The sequence below is a fragment of the Panthera pardus genome, unplaced genomic scaffold (assembly GCF_024362965.1).
Source record: "Panthera pardus isolate Hobbes unplaced genomic scaffold, ASM2436296v1 HiC_scaffold_18, whole genome shotgun sequence".
Lineage (NCBI taxonomy): Eukaryota > Metazoa > Chordata > Mammalia > Carnivora > Felidae > Panthera > Panthera pardus.
In genome coordinates this window covers 34,172,432-34,197,732 of record NW_026526743.1, presented here as the reverse complement: position 1 = coordinate 34,197,732, position 25,301 = coordinate 34,172,432, and the positions used below count along the sequence as shown (strand labels likewise).

General features: G+C 41.4%; 1 protein-coding gene across 2 annotated transcripts in view; it reads right to left on the bottom strand.

Moving 5' to 3' along the window:
• Positions 1 to 389: 389 nt before the first annotated feature.
• RSPRY1 (ring finger and SPRY domain containing 1) overlaps positions 390 to 25,301 on the bottom strand; it is a 43,337-nt gene continuing 18,425 nt past the window's right edge. For both annotated transcript variants that reach the window (XM_019455849.2, XM_019455848.2), the window contains exons 3-15: positions 25,032 to 25,084; positions 24,245 to 24,357; positions 22,822 to 22,948; positions 21,721 to 21,779; positions 19,753 to 19,819; positions 18,987 to 19,118; positions 17,497 to 17,612; positions 15,944 to 16,087; positions 11,205 to 11,316; positions 9,748 to 9,850; positions 9,258 to 9,410; positions 5,095 to 5,199; positions 390 to 1,934 (exon numbers count right to left, since the gene is read on the bottom strand). In XM_019455849.2, the coding sequence (XP_019311394.1) occupies positions 1,838 to 1,934; positions 5,095 to 5,199; positions 9,258 to 9,410; positions 9,748 to 9,850; positions 11,205 to 11,316; positions 15,944 to 16,087; positions 17,497 to 17,612; positions 18,987 to 19,118; positions 19,753 to 19,819; positions 21,721 to 21,779; positions 22,822 to 22,948; positions 24,245 to 24,357; positions 25,032 to 25,084 (1,381 nt within the window). In that variant the 3' untranslated portion in view covers positions 390 to 1,837. The remainder of the gene's footprint in view (positions 1,935 to 5,094; positions 5,200 to 9,257; positions 9,411 to 9,747; positions 9,851 to 11,204; positions 11,317 to 15,943; positions 16,088 to 17,496; positions 17,613 to 18,986; positions 19,119 to 19,752; positions 19,820 to 21,720; positions 21,780 to 22,821; positions 22,949 to 24,244; positions 24,358 to 25,031; positions 25,085 to 25,301) is intronic.

Sequence of the window (25,301 nt, the reverse complement as noted above, 5' to 3'; positions counted from 1 at the left end):
TAAATAACCATTAAAAAAAAAATTTTTAAAAGGGAGTTTTTACTAATATTACTTCCTCAAGGAGGTTTCTTCTGCCCCTCCCACCCATCTAAATTAAATCCCCCTCATTCTCTCATAGCACCCTAATCTTGTAAGGCATTAACAAACAAATATATTGTCTTCTCCCCACTACCAGCAGCTCCATGAATAGATCTGTTTTGTATACCACTTAGGCACAGTACCCAGAACATATTATGTGCTCAATAAAGATCTGTGGGATGAGTAAGTGATTACCTTTGCTTCTTAAAATCTAATACTTGATTCTCTCCTGCCCTGGAAAGTAGCCCTGAAATCGGAGAGGATGAGGTCTTGGGACCTTGGCAGCAGGCACCAATGAAAGTTGTGAAATCTTACTCAAAAAAGGCAACAAATGTTTTATTTCTTCAATGCAAATTACTGTATTCACCACAAGCTAAAGAAGAGAACATATATATATATATATATTTATATATATATTTGAATTTATGGAAGACTAAAGACATGGAAAAAATCCAGCACCCCAACAAGTACGGCCAGGAAGGAAATCATCTCTATAATAGGACAGTTTAATGAATTACAAACAAGAAAGGGTAGGAAAGGAGGAAAGAAAGATGTGCATTGAGTTTAAGACACTGTAAAACTCAGAAGACGTATTTACTATTCAAGTATAAACTCAGTAAGGACTTGGCATAAATTGAAAGGCAGCTGCTGAGGTACACCATTATAAAATAAGTTCTATGAATTTACAATTCTACCTTCCAATTTTCTGGGAGAAAAAACCAAACTCTTGAAGGTCTTCACCAGAGACCCTGAGAGGGATTAACACTTTTGATGAAGACATAGTCAGCAATCCATGATTGAATATACTATTCAAAAACAGGTATTTATTTAAAACAACAGGAATACGTGCTCTCAGACTGTCCTCTAAGAGTTTTTGAGACTGTTAGTTCAAGAGTTTCAAAGTATATTACTTCCAGAAACAATACTGATTAAAAAAAAATTTTAACAAAAAACAAAAAACCTGATTTGATGGTACCTTAAAAATACCCTAAATACCAAATTTTCTCCAGTCTAACATTGCAATTAATTTAAGAATTCCTCCCGCATTGTTAAAACATTTTTTCCTCACAAAATGCGGATACTGAAACTGGATAGAAACACCATGAATGTGAAAATACACCAGTTTTCTGCAGTTAAAAAAAAACTACAATGTTCTTTGGAATCACGGAAATATCAAAAATTGGGTTTTCTCCACAGTCTGTGCACCTTCTTTCGGGCCCTCCATGTTGCTTGTAGTATTGACCTGTGGGGTTCTGGTTTATAGATTCAAGTTTTGCAGGGCAATATCCACGCTTAACACACCGGGGCCTCTCTGACCGGTTGGAAGTTATGCTTAACCCAGAACCGCTGTCATTTACTTCTCCACGATGACTTCTGCCCCAAATAAAAACTTTAGAATAGGAGAGAAAACATCCTGTTAGACATTCACATGAACCCAACATGGGAGAATTCCGGTGTGGTTTCAGCACTTGGGAGGGCACTGTCTCCTAGCGTGTTCCATGGAAGTACCACAGGCCTAGCTGTTAGCACTCAGCTTTCCTTGGCCTTAAAAGGAATTTCTCAGGGCTGGCAAGTTGGGTTAGATTCTAAGAGAATTTTGTCTTTGACAAACTACCATTTTTAGCATAAAATCTGGCCATGGCTATAAGTTTCAATGTGCGCACAACTGATTAGAGATGTTTTTTTTTTTCTTTGTTTTTTCTCTTCAACATTGGCTGGAATTGAGTAGAAATAAGTCCATGATGCCTCTTCACATGTGTCATGAAATATGAGAAATCTGTCTGACTCTAGACACTATTTCTTTGCGACACAACGGGCAGGTCTCCAGTTGCAAGGCACAATCCATGCACAGGTCACTAAAGAGAAAGATACAAGTGCCAGTTAGGTTAATGCTTCAGGAGGTCAAACTGACAATGTGCCAACTCAGTCTAAAATATTAACAAGCTGGCTAATTGAAAGGGTAATCATTACACATGGTTAAAAAACGAAGCAAATATATGAACAAACAAGTCTCTCTCTCATTTCTGATCCTCCCTCATCCTCTTGTGAGGAGTAAGTAAAAAGTTCAAGTATATTCTCCCACCAAGTCTGTATGTACACGAAAAAAACTTACAGACGTGTATGGTAGGTCGAAACACGACACGCTTTGTTTCCCAGACAGCCACTTATCCCAATATCAAACAGTCCATCTTGCACTGCAGATTTGACACGAGGCTTTTATATGTGAAATTTTCACTTGCGGTTAGTTCTATTTCTGGGTTTCTATTCTGTTCTCCACAGTTCTGCCATTCTTTTTATATATGGGGAGCGAACTATTAGCATTTATTTTAATATATCTTAAGATGTGGTAGGTAGTTTGGTCCCCTCTGTAACTCTTCTCTTTCAGAATTTTCTTGTCTTATTTATAGCATGGAAGTTTTTACTTATTTTTTTTAATTAAAGTTTTTAATTTATTTTAAGAGAGTGAGCTGGCAAGCAGGGAAGGGGCAGAGAGGGAGAGAGAGAATCCCAAGCAGGCTCCACGCTGACAGTGTGGAGGCTGACACGGGGCTCCAATGCACGAATCGTGAGATCGTGACCTGAGCTGAAATCAAGAGTCGGATGCTTAACCGACTGAGCCACCCAGGTGTCCCAGCACACAAGCAAGCTTTTAAACTAGCATTTCTATTTTCAGAAGAAAAAAAAAAGTTAACCCAGATTAAACTTACGGTTTAGAGAAAAGTGTCACCTTTAAAACACCAACAGGACTTCCTATCCAAGAACAGACCCATTTATTCAAATCTTATCTTGCATTCTTTAGTAGTTTAAAAGTTTTCTTCTCATAGGCACCACATATTTCTTGGTACGTATTCTTAGACAGCCCTTGTTTATTTTTTTTATGTACTTGTTTAAGTAATCTCTATACCCAAAGTGGGGCACGAACTCACAATCCCGAGATCAAGAGTTGCATGCTCCACTGAGTGAGCCAGCTGGGTGCTCCTGGCCTGGAGAGGTTTAAATAGAATCTATCCAGTCCCTCAAGGTTTGAAAGAATTATCAGTGAAACCATCTGGGCTTAGTGCTTGGGGCAGAGGGAATGGAGGGCAAATATACCTTTGATAATCATTTCAATTTTCTTCTACGGTAATAGAAATGCCTAGGTTGTCCATTTCTTCCCAGGGTCAGCTCACGACATTCAGTTTATCCGGATTTCCTTTCTTAACCCTTTAAAATTGTTGTTGCTGCTGAAAGTTGAGCTAACTTTTCTTATAACTCTTTACATTTCCTCTTCCAATCCTGTTTTGTATATATCTATTACGGAGGCTAAGATACCTGGTTCTAAGTTTTTAGATTTCAGCCCTCATTTACAAGTGCTCATTGTGAGCAAACCCACTGAGAAGCCCAGAGAGCGCGAAGACGAGTTAAGACCAGATACTGCTCTTTGGGATTTTAACATCCTCCCACAAACAAAGATCAAAAGGGGTATCGAGATATCCATCCTTTAAACTTTGCATCTGCCTGTGAGGCCCTAATAACTAAAACCTTCAAAGGTGCTCAAACTGAGAATTCTAGGCTGCAGAGTCGATACCAAGGAAACAGCTACCGCTGGAGTCACCGTGCCTTTCTTTTCGAAGAGAAACTGGTACAGTGAGCAGTGACATAAGATACACAGCATGCACCTCCCTTATCAGCCAATTAGATAACAACCCACTGCAAAAGCTGGCAAGGTAGAGTGAAGGGCCTAGACTAAGCCACACCTGGAGGTGACAATTGGGGTCCATCACTCAGACTCTGGACCCTCAGGAGCTCTGGTGGCTAAAGCTCTGTCAAAAATAAGAGCAGGGCAGGAGAGAGGATGTGCTGAGTTACAGGGAGCTGGCCTGGAAGACTGGCCCGGGCACTGCTCACCCACAGTCAGCACACATGCCTGGGCCAGGTCAGGGCCAGCCCGCTGCCCAGCTCCTCTTTCTGTTTCCTTTCTAAAATTTATTTAAGTAGACTCTGTGCCCAGCGTGGAGCCCAATGCAGGGCCTAACCGACTGAGCCACCCAGGTGCCCCATCTCTTTCTGCTTCCAAACTCGGTTGGGAGGCCTTCTTGGGGACATCATACTTGCTGCTCTTGCTGATGTTTAGACACTGTTCTACAGGATCCAGGGTGCCTTCTAGTTCAACTTGGCTACATGGGAGGGAGGTGCTGCCTTCTCAATGGTTAGAGGGTTAAGTAGCTAGTAAATGAGGAGGCCCTAAAAATAAAGCTAAAAGGGATTTCCCAAGAGGATCATAAGTAGTATTAGGCCTTTTACATTTTGTAAAACTGTATTAAAATATAGTACTGAGTAAACAAGATAAAAACAGAGGCCTTCCATCAAACAGCTTCTTCTATTTCAGGTACTTTCTGGAAGACAGCCATGAACTGTCTGGCAAACTCGAATTTCTCAGCCCACTTTGTATATAATAAACCTTAAAGAACAGCTATGGAACTGGTAACATTGTGTGGGGTACAAGGGTAGACAGCCCAAGACGGGCTGCAAAGACACACGGATTATTCTGAGCTGAAAACAATCAAGGTCCAAAAGACTCAGGAAGAAACTTTGACCTCCCTGCAACTGCCTAAAAAGAATTTAAATAGAGGACCTGTTACCAGGAAGAGAGTTATTAATAAGAGATTCCTCTTTACCTAAGAAACATATCTGCACAACGGGGCAACCTTTGTTTTCCGAACATCCCCTCTGCTTCCTGCTAAGGGCTTTCCTTCCCTTTTTACCCCCAGACCCCTACCCCCTTCCTTAACTGAGGACGACATGCATACCTCATTTTGCCTGTCTTTGGAATTTCATGTCTGTGTGGATTCCCCATGTGCACGTAACTACATTTGATTCTCTCCTGTTAATCTGTATCATATATATTTAATTCTTAGTCCAGTTAGAAGAACCCTGGACAGAGGAAAATTTCTTCCTCTCTGATAACCATAAAAACAAGAATAGGATGATTGCCTAATGTAATACAAAAAAGAAGAAATGAGCAAACCCTCTTACCTGTGTCCACATGGCTTCAACTGTGTGTCTGCTACTTCGTCACAACACAGGGAGCAGCAGTTTTCCCGGATGCTGACTTGCTTCAACAGAGCAAGACGCCGGTGCCTGAGTAGAAAGTGTAGTTTACAACTTATTTGGTCAACATATCAATGGGCCTATGAGCAGTGATGCATATGAAATGCTATGAAAATGCTCTGTCCGTGTGAAGTATGCTACGCACTCCTTAAGCTTTGTTCAGGAAGGTTTGCACACACGCATCTCATTTCAACCTGACAGTGATTTTCTACAGTAGAGAATGACACAGATGTGATCAATCCCATTTTATAGGCAAAGAAACAGTTCATGGAAGTGATCTGCATAAGGTCAACACATGGGAAACAGATTCAGGAATCAAATGCCAACCTTTTGGTTCTCAGACTAGTACTCTTTGTTTTACCAGCAAATTTTCACCTTTGAGTCACAGAGCTCTGAGAGTCTGAAGAAAAGCAGCGGAGTCTTTCCCACGAAAAATGCACACACACAAGTTTCTATACAGTCTCAGGTGCTTATGATAGGCCAGCACAGACTCTTCTGGAAGTCCACACACCTCAGGTTAGAATCCTTGCATGACACTTCCACTCAGTTTGAAATGGAAAAGTGGACAGGCAGAACTGCTTTGCTAAAAGTGCAGCCTTGACAGCCAGGGGGCAAGAGAAACATGAAACATTCATTCTATTCACTTCAGGCCTTACCAAGTGACAGACACTGGCCTGAGCCTGGAGACTCAGCAGTGAAGAGAGGACTAAAAACATATATGCCTGCCTTCAGAGAGCTTACACTCCAGTGAAGGGAGACAGAAAGAAACCAGGTAAAAAAGTAAAATATATACAATTTTAAGCGCTGATGAGCAGTATGAAGAAAAATAAAGCAGGGAGAAGAGTAAAGGCAGTGTGTATAGAAGCAGGGAGGTACAATTTTAAATATGACAGCCAAGGAAGATCTCACTAAGGTGACATTTAAGATATGAAGGGAGCGAGGGATTGAGTCTTGTGGATATCTGGAGAGACACCATTTGTGATATTATGATTTATAATAAATACATATTTGGTCTTCGTCTGGGTTCCTGGCACAGAGGTCCTAAAACCCTGGGAATTCTCTAAGAGATGAGAGCAATAGATGTCTTTTGTTATGTTAATTAGACAACTTTGACAAGCCCCCAGGTAACCTAAGTTTGGGGCTGGCTGCCAGGGGAACCAGCATTGTAATCAGTGAGCTGGAACTTTCATTCCTCCCCTCACCTCCCAGTGGGGCAGAGGGGCTGGAGATTGAATGTACTCACTAATGACCAATGTTCTCATCAACTATGCCTCTGTAATGAAGCCACCAGAGAAACCCCTAAGGGGACCGTTTGAAAATCTTCAAGGTTGGTGAACATGTGGAGGTTTGGGGAGATGGTACACTCACAGGTCATGGAGGCTAGACCGAAGGGGGTCTAGGTAGGAACAGGGAGACTAGCTAAAGGGAAAAAAAAAAAAAGGCAGCTTGGACGATGGTAGCAGGAGTGAGGGTGACAAGCTGTAGTTGCATGTGGGATATATTCCGAAGGCACAGCCCACAGTATTTTCTGAGTAGGATGTAGGAATGGTGGAAAGTAAGGTGTCAAAGAACCTCTAGGATTATGGCCAGGGAACCTGGAATGACAACGGAGCTCAGACAAAGGAAGACAGTAGTTCCCCTCTAACCCTGTCTGTGACTAGGTTCACCATATAGTCTGTTTTTCTTTTGTGTGTATTTGAAGTTTCCAAATAATAAAAAGGTTAAGAAGGAGAAAAAAAAAAGTGAATAAATGAATGAGAATTAGAGACAGAGAGTATATACAGAGAGTATATAGAGCAATTTACAAAATCCCAGAAAGCAACAGGGCCATGATCTCCTACCATGAAGCCAGAAAGGAATATATTCCAGTGAATAAACAAACACAAGCCGAATATAAGCTTTTGGAACACAGGCTGAAAATATTAACAGCATAGGAAATGGTCTCAGGCACATTCACACCTAATGCCACAATGAGGTGCAACTGAGATGTTAAAGAGGGGAAAGACAGTGGCAGGTTTCTGTGCCGTGGAGGACGCCACTCAATGAGCCTCCAGCAACTCCCGTGTTGGTGTCACTGTCAGAGACAGTGCAACGTAAGATGCCCTAACCTGGAACTCTGCTCTTACTCAAGGCAGGCTGCATCTGGGTGCTGACCTGACAGGGTACTGAGTACTTGGAAGCTGCCCGTAAAAGGAGACTTTTGAACAGCTGGCACCTATTGCCATCTGACTTTCACAAAGCTTAATTCTGCAGGGGGTGGTCCTCTAAATGCTGTTGCTGTTTTAACTAAGGCCAGCCTCCAGGGGAACTCCTGGAGCCTGCCCTCACTTTTCAGGGTATACGTCACAAGGCAGGCTTAGTGATGGGCCGCCTCCAGTGAGACAGGCTAAATTAAAAAGGAATGAGGTATGAACAGACAAGAGAGGTATTACTTCAGACTTTCACTAAATTCAAGAGGAATTTAAAGTTCATAATCTCTGTCAGGCACCAACACAAGTTGAAGGGAAGTTCTAGGAATGAACCTCAGGTCCCTGAGCTGGTATGTAAGGGGCCCTTCTGTTCTTGTGATATTACGGAGGTTCTGCCATAGCAGGCAATGCTGCTGGGTCACTCTGTGACCTTTTCTGGTTCGTTTGCAAATTGTTGAGCCGCTCTTCAGGCTTGAGACACTACGTCCAAGGTGAAGCATGGCCCAGAAGGGCTGTTTATAGACCTGCTTTTTGAGCCAAAACAGGAGCTAGGATTATAACAGTATGTTACATATACCTTCCGGGGCATGACAGCCCAACACTGACCGCACCATGGCCAGTGTGATCTCTGTCATTGATATAATACATGTGGCAAGAATCCCCTTCCCCACAGGGATCTAGAAAACTGCTGTTAAAAAATGATAAGCTTTGGTTCATATTGTGAAACAAGCTTCAAGTTCAGATCATTACCAGGAAGCAGCTTGAGTCTTTCTCAGCTTAAGGAACAGACCACGTTCATCTCATAAGAAAGAAAAGCAGATACTCTTCCAAGGAGATAACTAATGTCTATCACACTTTTCGGCAAAGAAAGGCTGTGGAATTTTATGCAAGATGGCATTCACTGTCCTAATGGCTGTAGAACAGTGCTGGTAGTGCAACAGTATGTTTCTGGAGCGCCTGGTTGGCTCAGTCGGTTGAGCGTCCAACTTTGGCTCAGGTCATAATCTCATGCCTCATGGGTTCGAGCCCTGCATCAGGCTCTGTGCTGACAGCTCAGAGCCTGGAGCCTGCTTCAGATTCTGTGTCTCCCTCTCTTTCTGCCCGTCCCCTGCTTCATGCTGTCTCTCAAAAATAAAGAAATGTTTAAAAAAAAAAAGAGAGAGAGAGAGAAGTATGTTTCAACAAACTCCAAAGTTAAAAGCATATCTGCTAAAAAATGTACTTGATTTCCTAATGTTTAAGATTTTTCATTGACATTCAGGTAAAGTTAGTTTGCAGTTTGTGTGTTTGTGCATGTGTTATATTGCCTGGTTTTTATACCGATATTATTTAGCTCGTAAAAATTATTTGGAAGTGCTCTTTCCTTCTGGTTCTGAAACATTTTAAATAGTGATATTTAAATAGTTATCTTTTATTTAAAAATGTGGTGAAGGGTGCCTGAGTGGCTCAGTCAGTTAAGTGTCCGCCTCTGCTCAGGTCACGATCTCGAAGTTCACGAGTTTGAGCCCTGTGCCGGGTTCTGTGCCGACAGCTCAGAACCTGGAGCCTGCTTTGGATTCTGTGTCTCCTTTTCTCTCTGCCCCTCCCCCACTCGTACTCTGTCTCCATCTCCAAAAATAAATACATTAAAAAAAAAATGTGGTGGAAATCTCCTGTGAAATCACCCAGGTCTGGTGTGTTTTGGGGGACATATCTCTTATTTCATTTCAATTAATTTTGTAATAATAACTGGTTAGTTTATATCTCTTCCGGGATTTGTTTGAGTAATTTATATTTCCTAGGAGGTCATCCATTTTATTCAGGTCTTCAAAATTATTTGTAAAAAGTCTTTCAGGAACTGTTTCAGCTTCTTATGAGATGCACGTGAAAGTCTACAGTTAGTCTAAGCAGATTCCTTACCTTGGCAAAATGATTTTCTCTTCAGCTGTGAGGAAGGCGTAGTCATTAAAAGTGCTAAATTTCATAGATGGTGGATATTTGAATGGTTTCGCTCCAAAATTGAACTCACATTGTTGATATGACATGAAACTAGCTGCAGCAAAAAATCCAGATCTACAAGTGAAAAGGAGTACAGAGGTCAACAGAATTCATGAAAACAAAGTAAAGCTCATACATGGAAGTGGTTTTTAGACATTATCCCCTAGTAGAAAGGAAGGGTAATGGATTCTGTTTACTAACCTAGACAGGACTGTGACCCTGACAATGTCCTAACCTCATCTTCTTATATTAAGCTTCAGGATGGTTATAGATATGATCAAATGGGTCCTTAATTACTCTAAATAAAATGATTTCTCATCACAACTGACTACATAAATGGACAAAGTCTTTTTCTGGAGAAAAGTGAATTCCATGCATCTACTCAAATTTTTGACTGAGGAAAGCTACTTACACAGTAGATGAAAAGACTTGCTTCTCAGGAGGCAGCTGGTTGCCATTTAAAAAGAAGATCATTTGCTTTTCATTCAAGTCTAACAGAAATCCTACTGTGTCTCCTACAGGAGAAAGTGAAACATGCTAAGGGTTAGGGTGTATACTACTACCAGGATTCTGCTCAGTGTCTCAAGGGTTTTAGTCATTGTATCAAGTCAAGTCTGCATCTGTAGCTATGTATCAACACATTCACCAGTCTTGCTTCTTCTGCAACTGGTCTAATATTTTAGACTACGATTAAGAAGAAAATGCTGCTGGGGCACTTGGGTGGCAAAAAAGAACACGGATTCTCTCCCTCTCTGTCTGCCCCCTGGCACACATACTCTCTCTCTCTCTCTCAAAATGAATAAATTTCACACACAAAAAAATCATGTTATTTAATAACCTGGAAATCTGTTCAAGGCATAGGAGTGAGACAATAACAAAAAACACATACACCAAGTTTTAAGTTTATTAAAAAAAAAAAAATCTCTGGATGGAGGAATTATAAGGGATTTTCATTTTACTCCTTTCCCCTATTTCCCAAATTTTTATGCTAAACATATTACTTCAGTAATCTTTTTTAAAATTATTAGAAAACAAAAATGAGACAGTCTTTGCTGACAGTGCCTCTTTTTTTTTTTTTCTTAAGTATTTATTTATTTATTTTGAGAGAGAGCATGAGCAGGGGAGGGGCAGAGACCAAGAGGGAGAGACAGAGAGACAGAATCCCAAGTAGGCTCCATGCTGTTAGCATGGATCCCAGCACGGGGCTCGACCTCACGAACCGTGAGATCATGACCTGAGCCGAAATCAAAAGTCAGACACTTAACCGACTGAGCCACCCAGGTGCCCTCAACTCATCCTTAAAAGCTGCTCTAGTGGGGCCCAGAATGTGGCCACTGAATAGTGCCTATTCCATAGCCACCTGGCCTCTAAAAATATCCTCATTTTACTGGCATTACAATATCAGTGTCCTCAATATCTCCCTGAATGCTTTGATTCAAAGCATGTATCTAGAGGGGCGGCTGGCTGGCTCAGTTGGTGGAGCGAGTGACTCCTGATGTTGGGGTTGTGAGTTCAAGCCCCAGTTGTGTATAGAGATTACTTAAAAATAAAATCTCAACAAAGAAAAAAAAAAAAAAAAAAAAGCATATACCCAGAGAGAAAACTAGAATTCATATTAATCTTATCATTTTCCCCACTCAATTAAGAATTCTATAGTCTGAAATGCTTTTGCAAAAGGAAGGGCTCTACCAGAGGTGAACTCATCAGAACGCTGTTTACATCTATGAGGGGGAATACAAAGGCTCATATCCCTTTTCATGTTACATCTTCTTCCATTAAAACATTTTAAGGCCCAACATAATAGATGCCTTCATCATAACCAGATGTCTGGACCCAGTCGATAAATTCATGACAGAGAGGAACGGGTACCTTCTTTCCAGCACGGGTGTAGATGAGGCTTACTCCTGGCATTGTACCAAATCAGCTGCCGGCAGCCGTCGTAGGCACAGGAGTATTCATCGTCCCCAATGCCATAGCCTTCCTGGAGGGAGATAGGGCCCAGAAGATTAGCAAGGCTCTGCCTGCTGCGTTCTGAGAAAAGATGGTGTGTCTTTTGTAACCATAGACCTGGTGGCTGGAATTCTAAGCTTTCCGGATGAAGGGAGCCTATGGTTCTTAGAAGATACCAAAATGCTGACCCGGAAGCCTGGCTCTCCATGACTGGATAATGACCTCACCAACAAATTTGTTAGTTCTTTTAATTCTCATGAGCCACCATAAGGCTGATGGCATCCTGCTCCACTTTAAGAGGAGATAAAGGCTCAGAGAGGTCAACCACATCACCCAAAGACAAATCATTACTAAGAAAGCCACGTTTGGACCTTGGACTCTTCTGATCCTAAGAATGGTGTGCTTTCTACTTCACTGTGGCTGGGAAAACAACTTTCTTGCATGTAGTAGACTTCAAAACAACCACATACACGGAGATTTCAAAACTGGACACAAGAAAAAGGTTATAGTGGGCAGTCAGCTAATAGCTATTCGGAGGTGGGCTCAACTCGAGCATCATACAAGTCCTCGGCAGCTTCTTTTATTTCTTATTGCCTTTTAATTATTTCACAATTATTTTATTGTTAAAAGGGTGGATGGGATCTTAAATTATTTTAAGTGCTTATGAAAAAATAGAACAAACAGAAGAAGCATGCAGATCAGACAACTGCTATCTTTAAAGGTTCATGGTGAAAGATTCTTAGTGGGCCAAATCCAAGTAAGATTTCAGGTCCTTGGTGATGTTCTGCTTGTTCTCTGGAATAAACAATGCAGTGAGGAGATCAGAGAAAAGGCTTGAACATATTCCTTGACTACTTCGGACTACAATATACTGAATTCTCATGAGTGTTCTCCAAAGTGAGGCTTCTGAACCAGCTGTTCTGAATGCACTATTCAGATTATTCAAGACTTAAATGAACTTTCATCTACCTGTCTTTAGGCAGAGAAGAAATTCATCAGTTGACTAGAAAGAATACCTCGCTATCCCTCCTTTCCAAGCCTGAACAAGGAAAAATGGTTTTTTATTTTATGCGTGTTGGTCATAGGCAAAAGGCAAGCAATTCACTTTCTAATGTACTACCAAGTCCTCTGTGGAACAACGTGAAGACATTCCTAGAAGATTTCTAGCCAGAAGAGTTGGTTAAGATCAGACTTTTACCATGCAATGTCTTCCATGCCAGGATGAATTTCACTGGAGAGTGGCACTGTGGGACAAAGGTGGAACTGTAATAATTTCAACCAGAGCTCAACGTCTACAGGCTAAGAAGTAGGTACTTCTACCAAGCAGAGATACACTTGGAAAAATCCCTTTGAGTTGACATCTCTGAGAGTGAGCTAGATGCCCTACACCCTCTGTCAACCTGAAAACATTCCCAGCAGGATTGTGGTTTCCAGCTGAGACAGATAAATGGGAGAACAGGGTAGCTAGCTTAGTACTTGGAGTAATAATTTTGATATGCTTGTTTATGGTCATGTATATTTTAGTAACGGAAACATTACTGAAAACAAAAAGTTTAATCCATAGCTTGCCATTCAGGAAATATTTTGAATTCTTTCCCCTTTTTTTTTCTGCTGTCCAGCATCCCAACCCCTTCCTGTTTTAGGGAATTTAATGAAGATACAATGTCCTGCCTCCCACTCAGGAGTTGGAGGGGTAGGATTTAACCTAGGCTTGGCCAGCTGGATCCGTCCAGCAGACACCTAGCGTGGTAGGAGTGACCCACACGGAGGAATGGTTAGGACTGGTTTGTGGCAGAAATGTTGGCATCTTAGCGCCTAAAACACTGGCTGTTGTACTTCCTGTCTCTTGGCTCTCTGATGTTGCCTTGGTGCCTGTCTAGTTCCCAAACTCCTCAACAGCCTGGGAGTTCCCAATAGGCTTCCGAGTTATTCCCTTTTTCTGTTTCAGAAAGCAGACTCATTTTCTCCACGGGACGAGGCTACTCCAGGGGAAGGAGCATGGGTTATCTTGACCAGGGTCTCGATTCTTCTCTAGCACTTGGAGGCCAGGTGACTTCGGGTAAGTTTCTAAATTTATTTGTCTGAACCTCACTCTCATCTTTAAATGAGAGAATAATACCTTCCCAAACTCTCAAAAAGATTAGAGATAGTACGCGAAAGTATGGTAGATGTTCATGAAAAGGCAAAAGTTATTTCAGATAACTCAAAATGCACCCTTAAAAACTTGTTTCACCCAAACCTCCATAAAAATACACAAGACCAACTATTCTGTAGGTGACCTGAACAAGAACCGTCCTTAAGCTTCTCATGTGAATGAGAGCCCAACACTTTTATCATCCTTTCAAAACTGAAGCCCAAGCAGTAAGAGTTAAAAGAAGAGGCACTGTGGATTGACTTCAAGTCATTAGAGACTGTGTGTATCCTAGGGATGACTTATTGCATAAAACCACACCCCGTCTGTACAGGCAAGAAAAAAAAAAAAAAAAAAAAAATCAGAATTACCAGAACGTCCATTTGAAGCAAAGTTGTAAGTATGGCAACATGATTAAAATCCTACGTTTGGGAAAAGAGGTATCAGATTTCATTGACTTCTAATAGAGAATCAACAAGTACTTAGATCAGGAAAAAAATGTTTTTTGATTAAAAAACATTTTTTTTTAATTTATTTATTTTGAGAGGAGAGAGAGCACACACACTGGGGAGGGGCAAAGAGATGGGGAGAGACAGAGAATCCCAAGCAGGTTCTGCACTGTCAGCACAGAACTCGACGCAGGACTCGAATTCATGAACCATAAGATCATAACCTGAGCTGAAGAAACCAAAGAGGTGGATGCTTAACAGACTGAGCCACGCCGGCACCCCTGGTTTTGATTTTTAAAGGAAGAAATTAAAAGTCTGTCAAGCAATTTAGAGGATAGGAAAACAGCATTTTAAGGATCTTAATTTGAGGAGCCAAAGTTTCTGCAATGATATGGCAGAAATTAGTGGCAGCCTCACTGGTAAATAATAAAAAATTTTAATATTAAAAAAAATTTACAATATCAAGAATTAGATATACTACACATAGACTCATGGGCGGCGGGGGCGGGGAGGTACGGTGGTGGTGCTGCCGCCAAATGACGAGAAACAAATGTTGTCCTAGAGCTTCCTCCCTAGAGATTTCCATCTTTCTTCTAGCTCTGGAACAACTTTTTTTACACCCAAATGAGGAACCTAGCTAATTCTCTGAGATTCTTTCCGTTTTCAAATGCAAAGAAGATGACTCTTATAGAACAGGAAGGAGCCTGAATTCTAGTCCAATATTCTTTAGGTCCTCCCAGTCTCCATTTGTCATATGTGAAATGGACGTGGTGGCAGTACAGGCTGCTGTGGGAGTCAGAGGAAGGGCTCCAAAATGACAACGCTCTGGAAACAAACCTTTTTGCCCCCTAAGGTCTAAAAAATTGTCTTCGGGACCTCCTTTGGGTCAGATTGTCAGGATAATTGATGCTACCTGCTTTAAATCAGTGCCCAAGGTGGGAAGTAAGAGACTAACCAGCACTGTTCTCCAGACCCGTGTACTTCTGACCACATGGTGCCACAATAAAGCCTCACGCATCCAGGTGTTAATTAAGGTGCTGTCAGTGAGGAGGCCCTTCATCAGAGAAAGGTCCCGAGAAAAGCAACAGCAGACTGGGGTCTAGTTTTCTATCCTGGACAAGAATCTGACCTCTCCACTGACTCTCTTCCTCCAGTTGTCTCTCCAGCAAGGAGTTTAGTAAAAGGCCATGCACAATTCTAAGATGCTACACAGCCTTGCTGAAACGGTCCTTCCGAAACTATACCTATAGCAGGCAAGCAGAGTTTGGTTTTGTTGGTTCACTTCTAACACCCAACCTAGCACCTTACAGATGGGAGACTACTGTTTAAATTAGCAAAATAATCCAAAGTGTTTTCCCAGTTCAAAGGGTAAAAATCATACATCCACACAAAAGATTCCAGATCAAAACTGGATTGATTCCAAACAGCTTAAAATTGGAAAAACACAAGAAAGTCGATCAGGCTGGGCATCAGAAGGGCATAAATTGGCAAGAAATTAATATCTATAGGAAAGAGAGGAAGCCCTGCCCTCACACTCGAGCAGCGGTAGCTGAATCCTGCTTCTTCTAGTGGAATTCATCTTCCCTCTTACCTGCCAGCTTTCTACAACAAAAGATAAATACTAAATATTGAAAACAAATGTGCCTACCAATCACAAGATAAAAGTCAAGTTAAAGAAGTCAAGCCAATATTTAGTATTTTATGAAAGGAAGAGAATTCCTACAAGTTTCTTAAAGCTTAAATGCAAGGTAAAAGTCATGCTGGGTCCCAATACGAAAACCAAGCCAGCAATGTGGCTGGGGGAGGAGACACCCTACAGAGACAAAGGACACAGCCAACCTGTAGGCAAAAACGAATGTGAACTTGAAACTCGAGGGGGAAAAAAGCTGACGGGCGGTTTCACTTGTGTTTCGCTTTTTCTGAATCCATTCGGCACCCCCTGTGTGAGGGATCTGGCAGCACGTGGTGCACCCCGAGGCACGATGACGCTGCAAGCCTACCTGAAAAAGCCGTGTCCTCCACCCGCTCACCAAAAGCCTGAGGTTGGCCCTGTTCACACAGTTCTCTAGGGTACTCACGTGATTGAGAAATTTGCTGTCTCGCGTGGCCCAGCCGATCTGCATGACGCCAGAAGTGACCACAGTGACTTCGTAGTACCACACCCCAGCATCCACGCAGAAGGTGCAACGCACGCTTTCAAAAGAGGAAGCATCACAGCGAGCCTGGCAAAACCAAAGCGGGTCATAGTCTACCATCAATGCCTGGAGACCGCCAAAGACAAGTGACTGCTCAGAGGTGGAGTCTTTTTCCTTATCGAAGCTTCTGGTGGATGGTCATTTCCTTCTCTGTGCATCCCCAGGTACAAAAAGTGCAAAACAGAATGAAGCACACTCTGTTTTATGGTTTTATCCCCAAGGAGTCCTAACAGGGTTGAAAGGCCTCAAAGATGGCCACAGGAAGAATTAACGAGGGCTCCTGCTTCTTTTTGAAGTACTTACAGGTATTTACCTTCACAGTGGAATCTTTTACAGATGCATTAACATGGCCTTAACCTGCACTTGTTAGTATGGAGACAGAGAAGGACATTGAAGGGTATAAGACGGGATACCCCAAGATAATTTAAAGCAGAAAACTACGGAGGCATTTGGCAATACGCAAGATCAAAGAGCTGTCTGCAGCCACTCTTCAAACAGTTCTTTAATCTTGACATGTCTAGTGCCTTATGGTGCCTTCTTGTACAGAAGCAGCGTTCACCAACGTGCACCACAAAATCGGCAACATTTCCAACACACAGGGAAGAGGGAGAACATTAGACAGAATACAACTGGTTATGCAGGGATTTAAAAAGGAAGGGCTTCTTTAGGAAACACTAGTCTTTGTACCTTTAGCTGAATAAAATGGCAGAGATTGAAAACAGACATATTTACATCAAATTTTCTTTCTTTTTAAAAAAAAAATTTTTTTTTAATGTTTTTATTTTTATTTTTGAGACAGAAAGAGACAGAGCATGAGCAGGAGAGGGGCAGAGAGAGGGGGAGACACAGAATCTGAAGCAGGCTCCAGTCTCTGAGCTGTCAGCACAGATCCCGATGCGGGGCTTAAACTCACAGAGTGTGAGATCATGACCTGAGCTGAAGTCGGACACTCAACTGACTGAGCCACCCAGGCGCCCCCATCAAATTTTCTATAGAGAACAAACAATTGCTGGAGGGGAGGTGGGTGGAGGGATGGGTTAAATGGGTGATGGACATTAAGGAGGGCACTGGTTGTGATGAGCATTGGGCGTTGTATGTAAGTGATGCATCACTAAATTATATACCCGAAACTAATATTAACACTGTATGTTAACTGGAATTTAAAGAAAACTTGAAGCTACAAAAAAAAAAAAAAAAATCAAATTGTCAAAAAATATTATAGTGCTTACTTGCTATGAGTATAGCACGTGTGGGATATAAAAGACTAAGTAATATCCCAAACACCTTCTGTCTGCCAGTTCTACCTCTAAACACTCTTGGAGTATGAAATGAACTTCCATCTATTCTGCAAAAAATTGCTTTTTTGTTGAGAACCAGGGTGTGAAAATGAGACCAAGATTTCTTCCCCCTGAATGTTCCATCCATGAAAGCTTTACCTCCAAGCCATGAGGCGAGATCTTCAGGTACTCGCTGACATCGTTGCTATTCAGCATGGCCCTAATGCTATTCAAGTCCACTTTCTCATAGGTCAGCTGCCTACTGTCTTTTAAAACTGCAAAAGAAAAAGTGGTCATGTTTCTAAGGCAGGCTGTTGTGGGGAAAAAGCTAGTGTCATCACTGGCTGCCATTCTAGTTAAGGGGAGGTGCTCAGAAATGGCAGAATTGGTAGGGAGACTTAAAGACCTTGGCTCTGTTGCTGCACGACCACATGAGGATCAATTAAGCAAAAGTTAGGACAGGCTAGGACAGCACTGTGAGGTTCACGCTTCTGCTCTCTGGATTTGTTATTTTGCATGCAACCAAAGCCAAACTATACTTTCTAAGAACGATTCTTTCACTGGCACCACACAGGCTGTGCACAAAGCAACTCCCCACAGTGCTGTGGCAGGAGCAGGGGGTGCACACGTCCAGCCGTGCTTCTACACAGTGCTAACTCTGGAGGGGGAGTGAGGATTAGTAGTAGGGGTAGTTTTAGTTCTAGCAGCTGTTGGAAGGGAACAAGAAAAGCTGGGAGCAACCCTCCTGACATAGGTAAGACGCGTCTTGAGTTTTGAAGAGCCAAGTTAGGATAAGGAGGAGAGTAAAGACAGAGAACTCCAAGTGAGGGAAAGGCCCAGAGGCAGGAATGACTGGGGACCGCTTATAAGACAGTGAGGAGATAGTTTGTGTCAGAAGAGTTGATTAGACACTGCTATTTTTTAAAATTTATTTTTGAGAGAGAGACAGAGACAGAGAGAACAGGGGAGGGGCAGAGAGAGAGGGAGACACAGAATCTGAAGCAGGTTCTAGGCTCCAAGCTGTTAGCACAGAGCCCAACGTGAGGCTTGAATTCATGAACCGCAAGATCATGACCTAAGCCGAAGTTGGATGCTTAACTGACTGAGCCACCCAGGTGCCCCACTGCTATTTTTTTAAATGTTTACTTTTGAGAAAGAGGGGGGGAGAGAGAGAGAGAGAGAGAAACAGAGTCTGAGCAGGCGCATGCACATGGGAGAGGAGTGGAGAGGAAGAGGGAGACAGAGAATCCCAAGCAGGCTCCATGCTATGAGAGCAAAGTCCGATGCTGGGCTCAAACTCATGAACCATGGGATCATGACCTGAGCTGAAATCAAGAGTTAGACGCTTAACTGACTGAGTCACCCGGGCACCCCTAGACACTGCCATTTGATTAATGGCCCTGATGCAGCAGGAAGTAGGGTATCAGTAAAAGTCTGTGAACAGAAAGAGTGCTGGAATTAGAAGCATTCCATATAATTCTTATCTAGAGGGTCCCTAGAATGTTTTTCTGCTAGAATACAGCCAAGCTACAGTATAGGACCTTATAAGGTAAGTGTCACATTCACTACAGAATAGTGGTCCTGTGTAAGAAATGGGTTTGGAAGGGGAAACAGGCTTTTTCCTTTTTGGAAGGACAATTGCTACTTACAGAGATTGTCTAAGCTCCACTGGGCACAGAACCCGACCTGACGTTTCAGATAATCAGGATCATCAGCCCAGGACTCCAATGTGACAAGCCGGTCACTAATACTGGATTCAGAGATAGTCAATTTATTTTCACCTGTTTGGGAAGACATAAACCTTGAATTAACCATGAAAGGGTAGGATGATTTGCTGGGCAGGTGAGGGGTGGGAAGGAGTGAGGACAGGCAATTAGAAAACTTGGAAACTAGAATAAGGACATAGCCCAGGAGCCTTGACTACTTTCTGGGAAGTAGCAATCTCATCACTAATGTTTTTTTCTTTTTTAGGTTTATTTATTTTGCGTCAGAGAGAGAAAGAGAGAGAAAGTGCAAATGGGGGAGGGGCAGAGAGAGAGGGAGAGAGAATCCCAAGCAGGCTCAGTGCTGTCAGAGCAGAGTCTGATGCAGGGCTCAATCTCCTGAATTGTGAGATCATGACCTGAGCAGAAGTTGGACACTTAACTGACTGATTCACCCAGGCACCCCTCATCATTAACTTTTTAGCTATAAAAAGTCAGTAACCATGGTCATTAAGCTTTGATTCTTAGGTGAAAAACTCTTGGCTTTTGTCCCTGTTATATCTCACTGGCCTTGAAGCGTCTACCCAGACAAATACGGAACGTGTACCTGTTTGATGGGGCTCAAAGCATAAGCTCATCCAGTAAGTAATAAAAATAAGATTTTTAACAGCCAATTCAGAAGATCATTAGTGCAAGAAGTCACTATACCTACTTGTCTGTGCAAACTTTTCCAGCGCAATAAGTGCAAAGAGCATGACTGTGGGGTGGGACTGTAGCTTCTGAAAGACAACAAAAGACAGAGAAACATAAAGCAAAAACATCATTCCCCTGCAGAGGCGGCGAGTTACCAATTTCTTCTTCTTACCCAATATGTGCTTGATTTTTTTGGAGCAACCAGAAGAGTTTTACTCATTTGAGTCCTTAATCCTCTGTTTGCTAATACTGCTAGTAATAAGGAACCAAGACAGAGTCTCATAAAATTGTATATTATTTTCTTGAAGCCACCGGGTTCATTTACAGATATGCAAATTTCAGAAGTATTTTGTTAAATGCACTGTGTTATTCCACTTAGTAACATTTATATTAGGGCTTTGTGAAAGAAAACCATGCGGATTCTTACAGTGATTTAAGCAAGCCAAACAGAAACCTAGAATTGTAGCTAAGAATGACTTTTATTCAGAAGCCTTAAAGGAACCACACATTACTACCAGGTTCCAAAATTATAAATGATGGAATGAATACCTTATGGCTTAGTTTTCAGTCTGTTCTCTGCAAGGAAATCCACAAATGCTAATGGTAGGTGGGACAGCGCTCTTTAAATTACATTTAACTTCACATCACATGCGTTCATCATTTAAAGAAAAACCTACCTGCTTAACATCACACCTTCTCAGAGCCATCCTTTACCGCAGCTACGTTAGCAGCTTGCAAAGGAGCTCTAGAACATCAGGTGATTCCTACTCACTTCCCTGGGGCTCAAAGGTTCTGCAACTCTCATGCAACCACCAGCATGCCCTGCAGCAAAGCCTGTTCGGTACCCTGCTTCCTGCCATATCCACTCTCAATTCCTCAGTCTGGTTTTTCAGGCCCAGAGCCCTCCCCATCAGGATGTTCAGGCCTGTCCTCCTGTCTCTAAACACTGTCTCCTGAACAGACAATTCTCTGTAATATGCCAGGAGCATGGTCATTTCTATCTCTGAGCTTCTGCTGGTGATGGGCCCTTAGCCAAAACCCATTTTTCCTTCCAGTGTGCACAAATCCTAACCTATGATGTGACCTAGCTGAGATGCCACCTTCATCTGGAAGCCTGTCTCCCATGGCTCTCCTGGCCCTTACCACCACCATCTTCCACCTCCCCATCACCTTCTCAGTACTCTTATGGCACTTAGTCTGAGAGAGGGGATTTTGCCCTTGATCATGCCCTGTCATAAAATGGAGGCCAACTGTCTTGTCCGAGTAGTTCTGTTCCCCCAGTTAACCAGGAAACTTCTTAAGGGCAAAGGACTGGTTATACTACTTTTGTATCCCCACAGGGCTTGCTTAGCATAGTGGGGTGTGTCTTAGGTACATATCATATAAGTATTGAAAAATAAGGTCTTTGAGATTTTGAAGAAGGCCAATGCTCAGGAGGCCTGCAGAAATAACTTTAACAAATACAGACCAGTCAAGTCTGCAGTCCAGCAGTGTAAGAGATCTGACAGTACAACCTCAGCAAACCGCAAGCTTCACAGACAATAGATCAAGTACTCCACGACAACAGTTATAAGAGCAGTAGCCAGAGGGGGAGGGAAGAAGTGGAGATTTGTATGCACTGGCAATCTGACCTGACAGTTTCCTGGCTTGGAATGCCATGTAATTTTGTTTCCGCTGCAGAGCTCCCTACTACCATTTGGCCGACCCTAAGGACACACACACAAAAGCCAATCATAGCAGCTATCTTAGGACTAAATTTAAAACCAGACCAACTCAGCTGCTTTTGCTTGCAATAAATTCCTATCCCGCCCTCATCTTTTTTTTTCTTTTTTTTGAACATAGGAGGGAATAGATAAACACTCAGGAAACACCTGCAAATAAAATTTATAACTGATTCCATTCTCTGTGCCAGTGGTTAAGCTGGCAATTTTAGAAAAATGCACAGTTGTAGATGACTAAGAATAACTGGCTTTGATGCCTCACTTACCAGACACTGTAGCAAATATTCCAGTATTCCTGGGCTAAGTAAGCCTATACTTGCAGGACCTGGACAAACATAACAAACACAAGATACAATGAAATGGGCCATATTCTTTTTCATCAGTAACTAATAACAGTAAAATTGTTTTTTAGAACTCTTTGACAAGGTACTCTCACGCACAGTGTCTGATTCAAGCCTCCTGCTCTGAGGCAGGGAATAGTACTGTTTCTATTTCACAGCTGAGCAATGGAGCCCACAGTGAAGTCACTCATTCTGGTGCATTTGGGGTGCACATGGCAGAATCGGAGGCAGTACCCACGGGTCCGGATTCGGAATCCATTGTTTCTTCCACCATACAGGATTCTAACTAGCTGAGCTCTTCATCTGCACTTTGATGCTAACTTTCCTAAAGTGGGTAATGTTCATAAACAAGTTAAATATCTGCTTCTCTTCTCAGGAACTGCTCCAATGACAGTTCCTTTTCTTCTTCTCCTACCTTGTAGGTCTCTATTATCTAGCTAAACTCTATAAAGTGCATAAATGTATATTATCTATTATATGCATAAATATATACCTCCATAATCTTTATTTATTATACTGAATTTAACCTTTTATTCTTAATTTTAAAGCAAATGAGTACAACTTTTTCTTTTAAATGTCTCTCTGGGGGCACCTGGGTGGCTCAGTCAGTTAAGCATCCGACTTCGGCTCAGGTCATGATCTCCCAGTACGTGGGTTTGAGCCCCATGTCGGGCTCTGTGCTGACAGCTCGGAGCCTGGAGCCTGCTTCAGATTCTGTGTCCCCCTCTCTCTGCCCCTACCCCACTTGTGCTCTCTTTCTCTCTCTCTCAAAAATAAACATTTAAAAATAAATAAATGTCTCTGAAAATCCTCAAAGCTAAATTAGATTGCATTCACCTCTTTGGACTTTGAGTACTTTTTTTCCAGTTAGCTCTTGTCCCTCAGTATTAATTAAATTAAATTAAATTTTTATTTTATTTCTTTTGAGACACTCCTTTTTGATACAGGTTTGATTAAAGACCTGCAATCTTCTCCATCACGTCAAAAAAACTGAAGATCTTTCTTGGTAGAGGTTTCCAGAGTTACCTGCTAGTTTCTCAGCCAAGCAACCTAGGACTGCAGATGTGTTCCTGTGTTTAGCAGGATGACCTGAGTCCTGGCAAGCTACTTCTCCATTTAAATTGAGAATTTCAGTCAATTTCTGGAGTGCATCCTAAAAACAAAAATGTACAAGGGAATTTGGTAAATATATCATCACTTAGGTTTTTTCCTCTAGGGGAATCATTTGAGACAAAAGCTATAGCCAGTTATGAAATTAACTCAGAATGCACATACAAAATGATACAATGCACCCAATGATACCAATGTTATTTGATCAACCTGGAAGTTTTCTTACATGAATTGCTAAATTCTACTTCATTCAAAATGTAAGGGCGCCTGGGTGGCTCAGTCGGTTAAGCGCCCGACTTCGGCTCAGGTCATGATCTCACAGTTCGTGAGTTCGAGCCCCGCGTTGGGCTCTGTGCTGACAGCTCAGAGCCTGGAGCCTGCTTCAGCTTCTGTGCCTCCCTTTCTCTCTGCCCCTCCCCTGCTCATGCTCTGTCTCTCTCTGTCTCAAAAATAAATAAACATTAAAAAAAAAAAAATGTACCAGTTGTATTAAAAAAATATGCTGTTTACTCCTGAATCATTAAACAGACTAAATCCACCCAAATGCCAATATGATTGATAATAATAGGGTATTAGTGATGTTTAAGTAAAAGGTTACTTACTTTTTTTTTTTTTTTTTTTAATCAAGCAAGAACAAAGCTCACCAGAGTTTTTGAGGCAAATTATAACAGAAACCTCTCATAAGCCTAGCTAAAGGTCATTTCATCAGTGACTGGGCCAAAGGCTTTTCTCTTCTGTTCATAAGTTTTTCCATGTTGTGCCCAAATGTCTGAGGCTCAACCAAATGACAGATGCCAGCACCCAAAATTAAAAAAAAAAACAAACAAAAACCCATTCCATAGAAGATATGGACTAAGGCAATGAAAGTTTGATACTTTTGTTCTATTTAAGGGAAAATCAAGGTCATACCAATCTTTAATATGTTAGACTCACAAGGGCTTTTAGTATAATAGCTTTTTCTCTTAATAGGAAACATTAAAGAAAACCTTTTGTTATGAGGAAATTTGTTTAGAGACAGGTAAGAAAATCAGCTCAGCAATTGAACATCGTCTTCCAACTTCAAGAAGATTGCTGTTTCAAATATAAATGTTTTAATTTTTAACATTTTAAAATTTTAAACCAAAGCTTTATAGTAAGTTAGTGATAGAAAGAGGATGTAGCACTTCATTAGAAATAAAAAAGTTTACATAATGCCCCTCAGTCAATATTCAGTCAATATTGAATGAAACAGACCACAAATGTATAAAGAGGAAATGCATTATATCAAAGGTTCTTTGTAGGCATTTATCCTGTGTTTAAGCATAGGTGACAGTTTCATTAAAGAGAAGTATTAACTTACTTTAGTGGGCAATGGACATTCATCTAGTAACAATGTTATAACAGCTGGTCCCAGTGGATCTTCCAATGGAATAACTCTAATTAAAGACTGGACAACATCCAACCATCCTTCATCTAAGAGCAAATCAATAAGATTATATGGTAGAGCCACTATTTCTAAAATGTGAAAATATATCACTTATAACACAAGGTGACTTTATATTAAAATAGAAACACTTTTGGCTTTCATCTTGTAGCTTTTAAGCAGTTAACATTTGGCATAGACAGTCATTAACTGTAGTCATCATGGTAGAACCAAAGATTCTTAATTTGCAGGAGCCTGGTGATTTGGGGGCATCTTTATTTGGAGAGAATTGAAGCTATGGTCCTGGGTTCTCAAATTATAATTAAAATAGTTTTCAGCATCTTGTTTATAACATAGGAGCGTACTGAGAAGATTAAATATCTGAAGCAGTTGGTTCTACTTTCAGAATGATACTTAGGAAATTAAGGGCCAAAAAACTACCCTTCCCATTCTGGAAGAGTTTTGGTCAAAGATCTGTCAATGCTCCCCCAAGTTCTCTTTTAATAATTTAGGTGAAATAAAACCGTTACTGAGAGGTGCAGCTACATATTCAGGATGCAATATATAGTGATTATTAATTTTTACCTTTGGATAGGAAAACTTCTGCACACGTTGGTCATGTGTATTAAGTACTTTTGGAATCTTTTATTTAAAAAAAAAGTGGCCATATTTTCCATAATTATGAATTCATTAGAAAATATTTTTTTAAAAATTTGAAAAATACCTGTTTCTGCCATTTCGTGCAATGTAATCATTGAATAGGGAGGTTCCTGATCACTGAAAAACAAATAGTCAACACATCAAACTTGAAGAAATAAGAAATGACAATTCCAAATAAAAATTCAAACTGACAGGGTGGTATAGAAAGAGAAAGAAGAAATGAACATGGAAGGTTGTGGAGAAAGAGATGGAAGAGACAACTGGAGATACACGCTGTGAGGACAAATATACACCACATGTGTTCATTTTCAAGACCAAGACCATCATCTGTGAT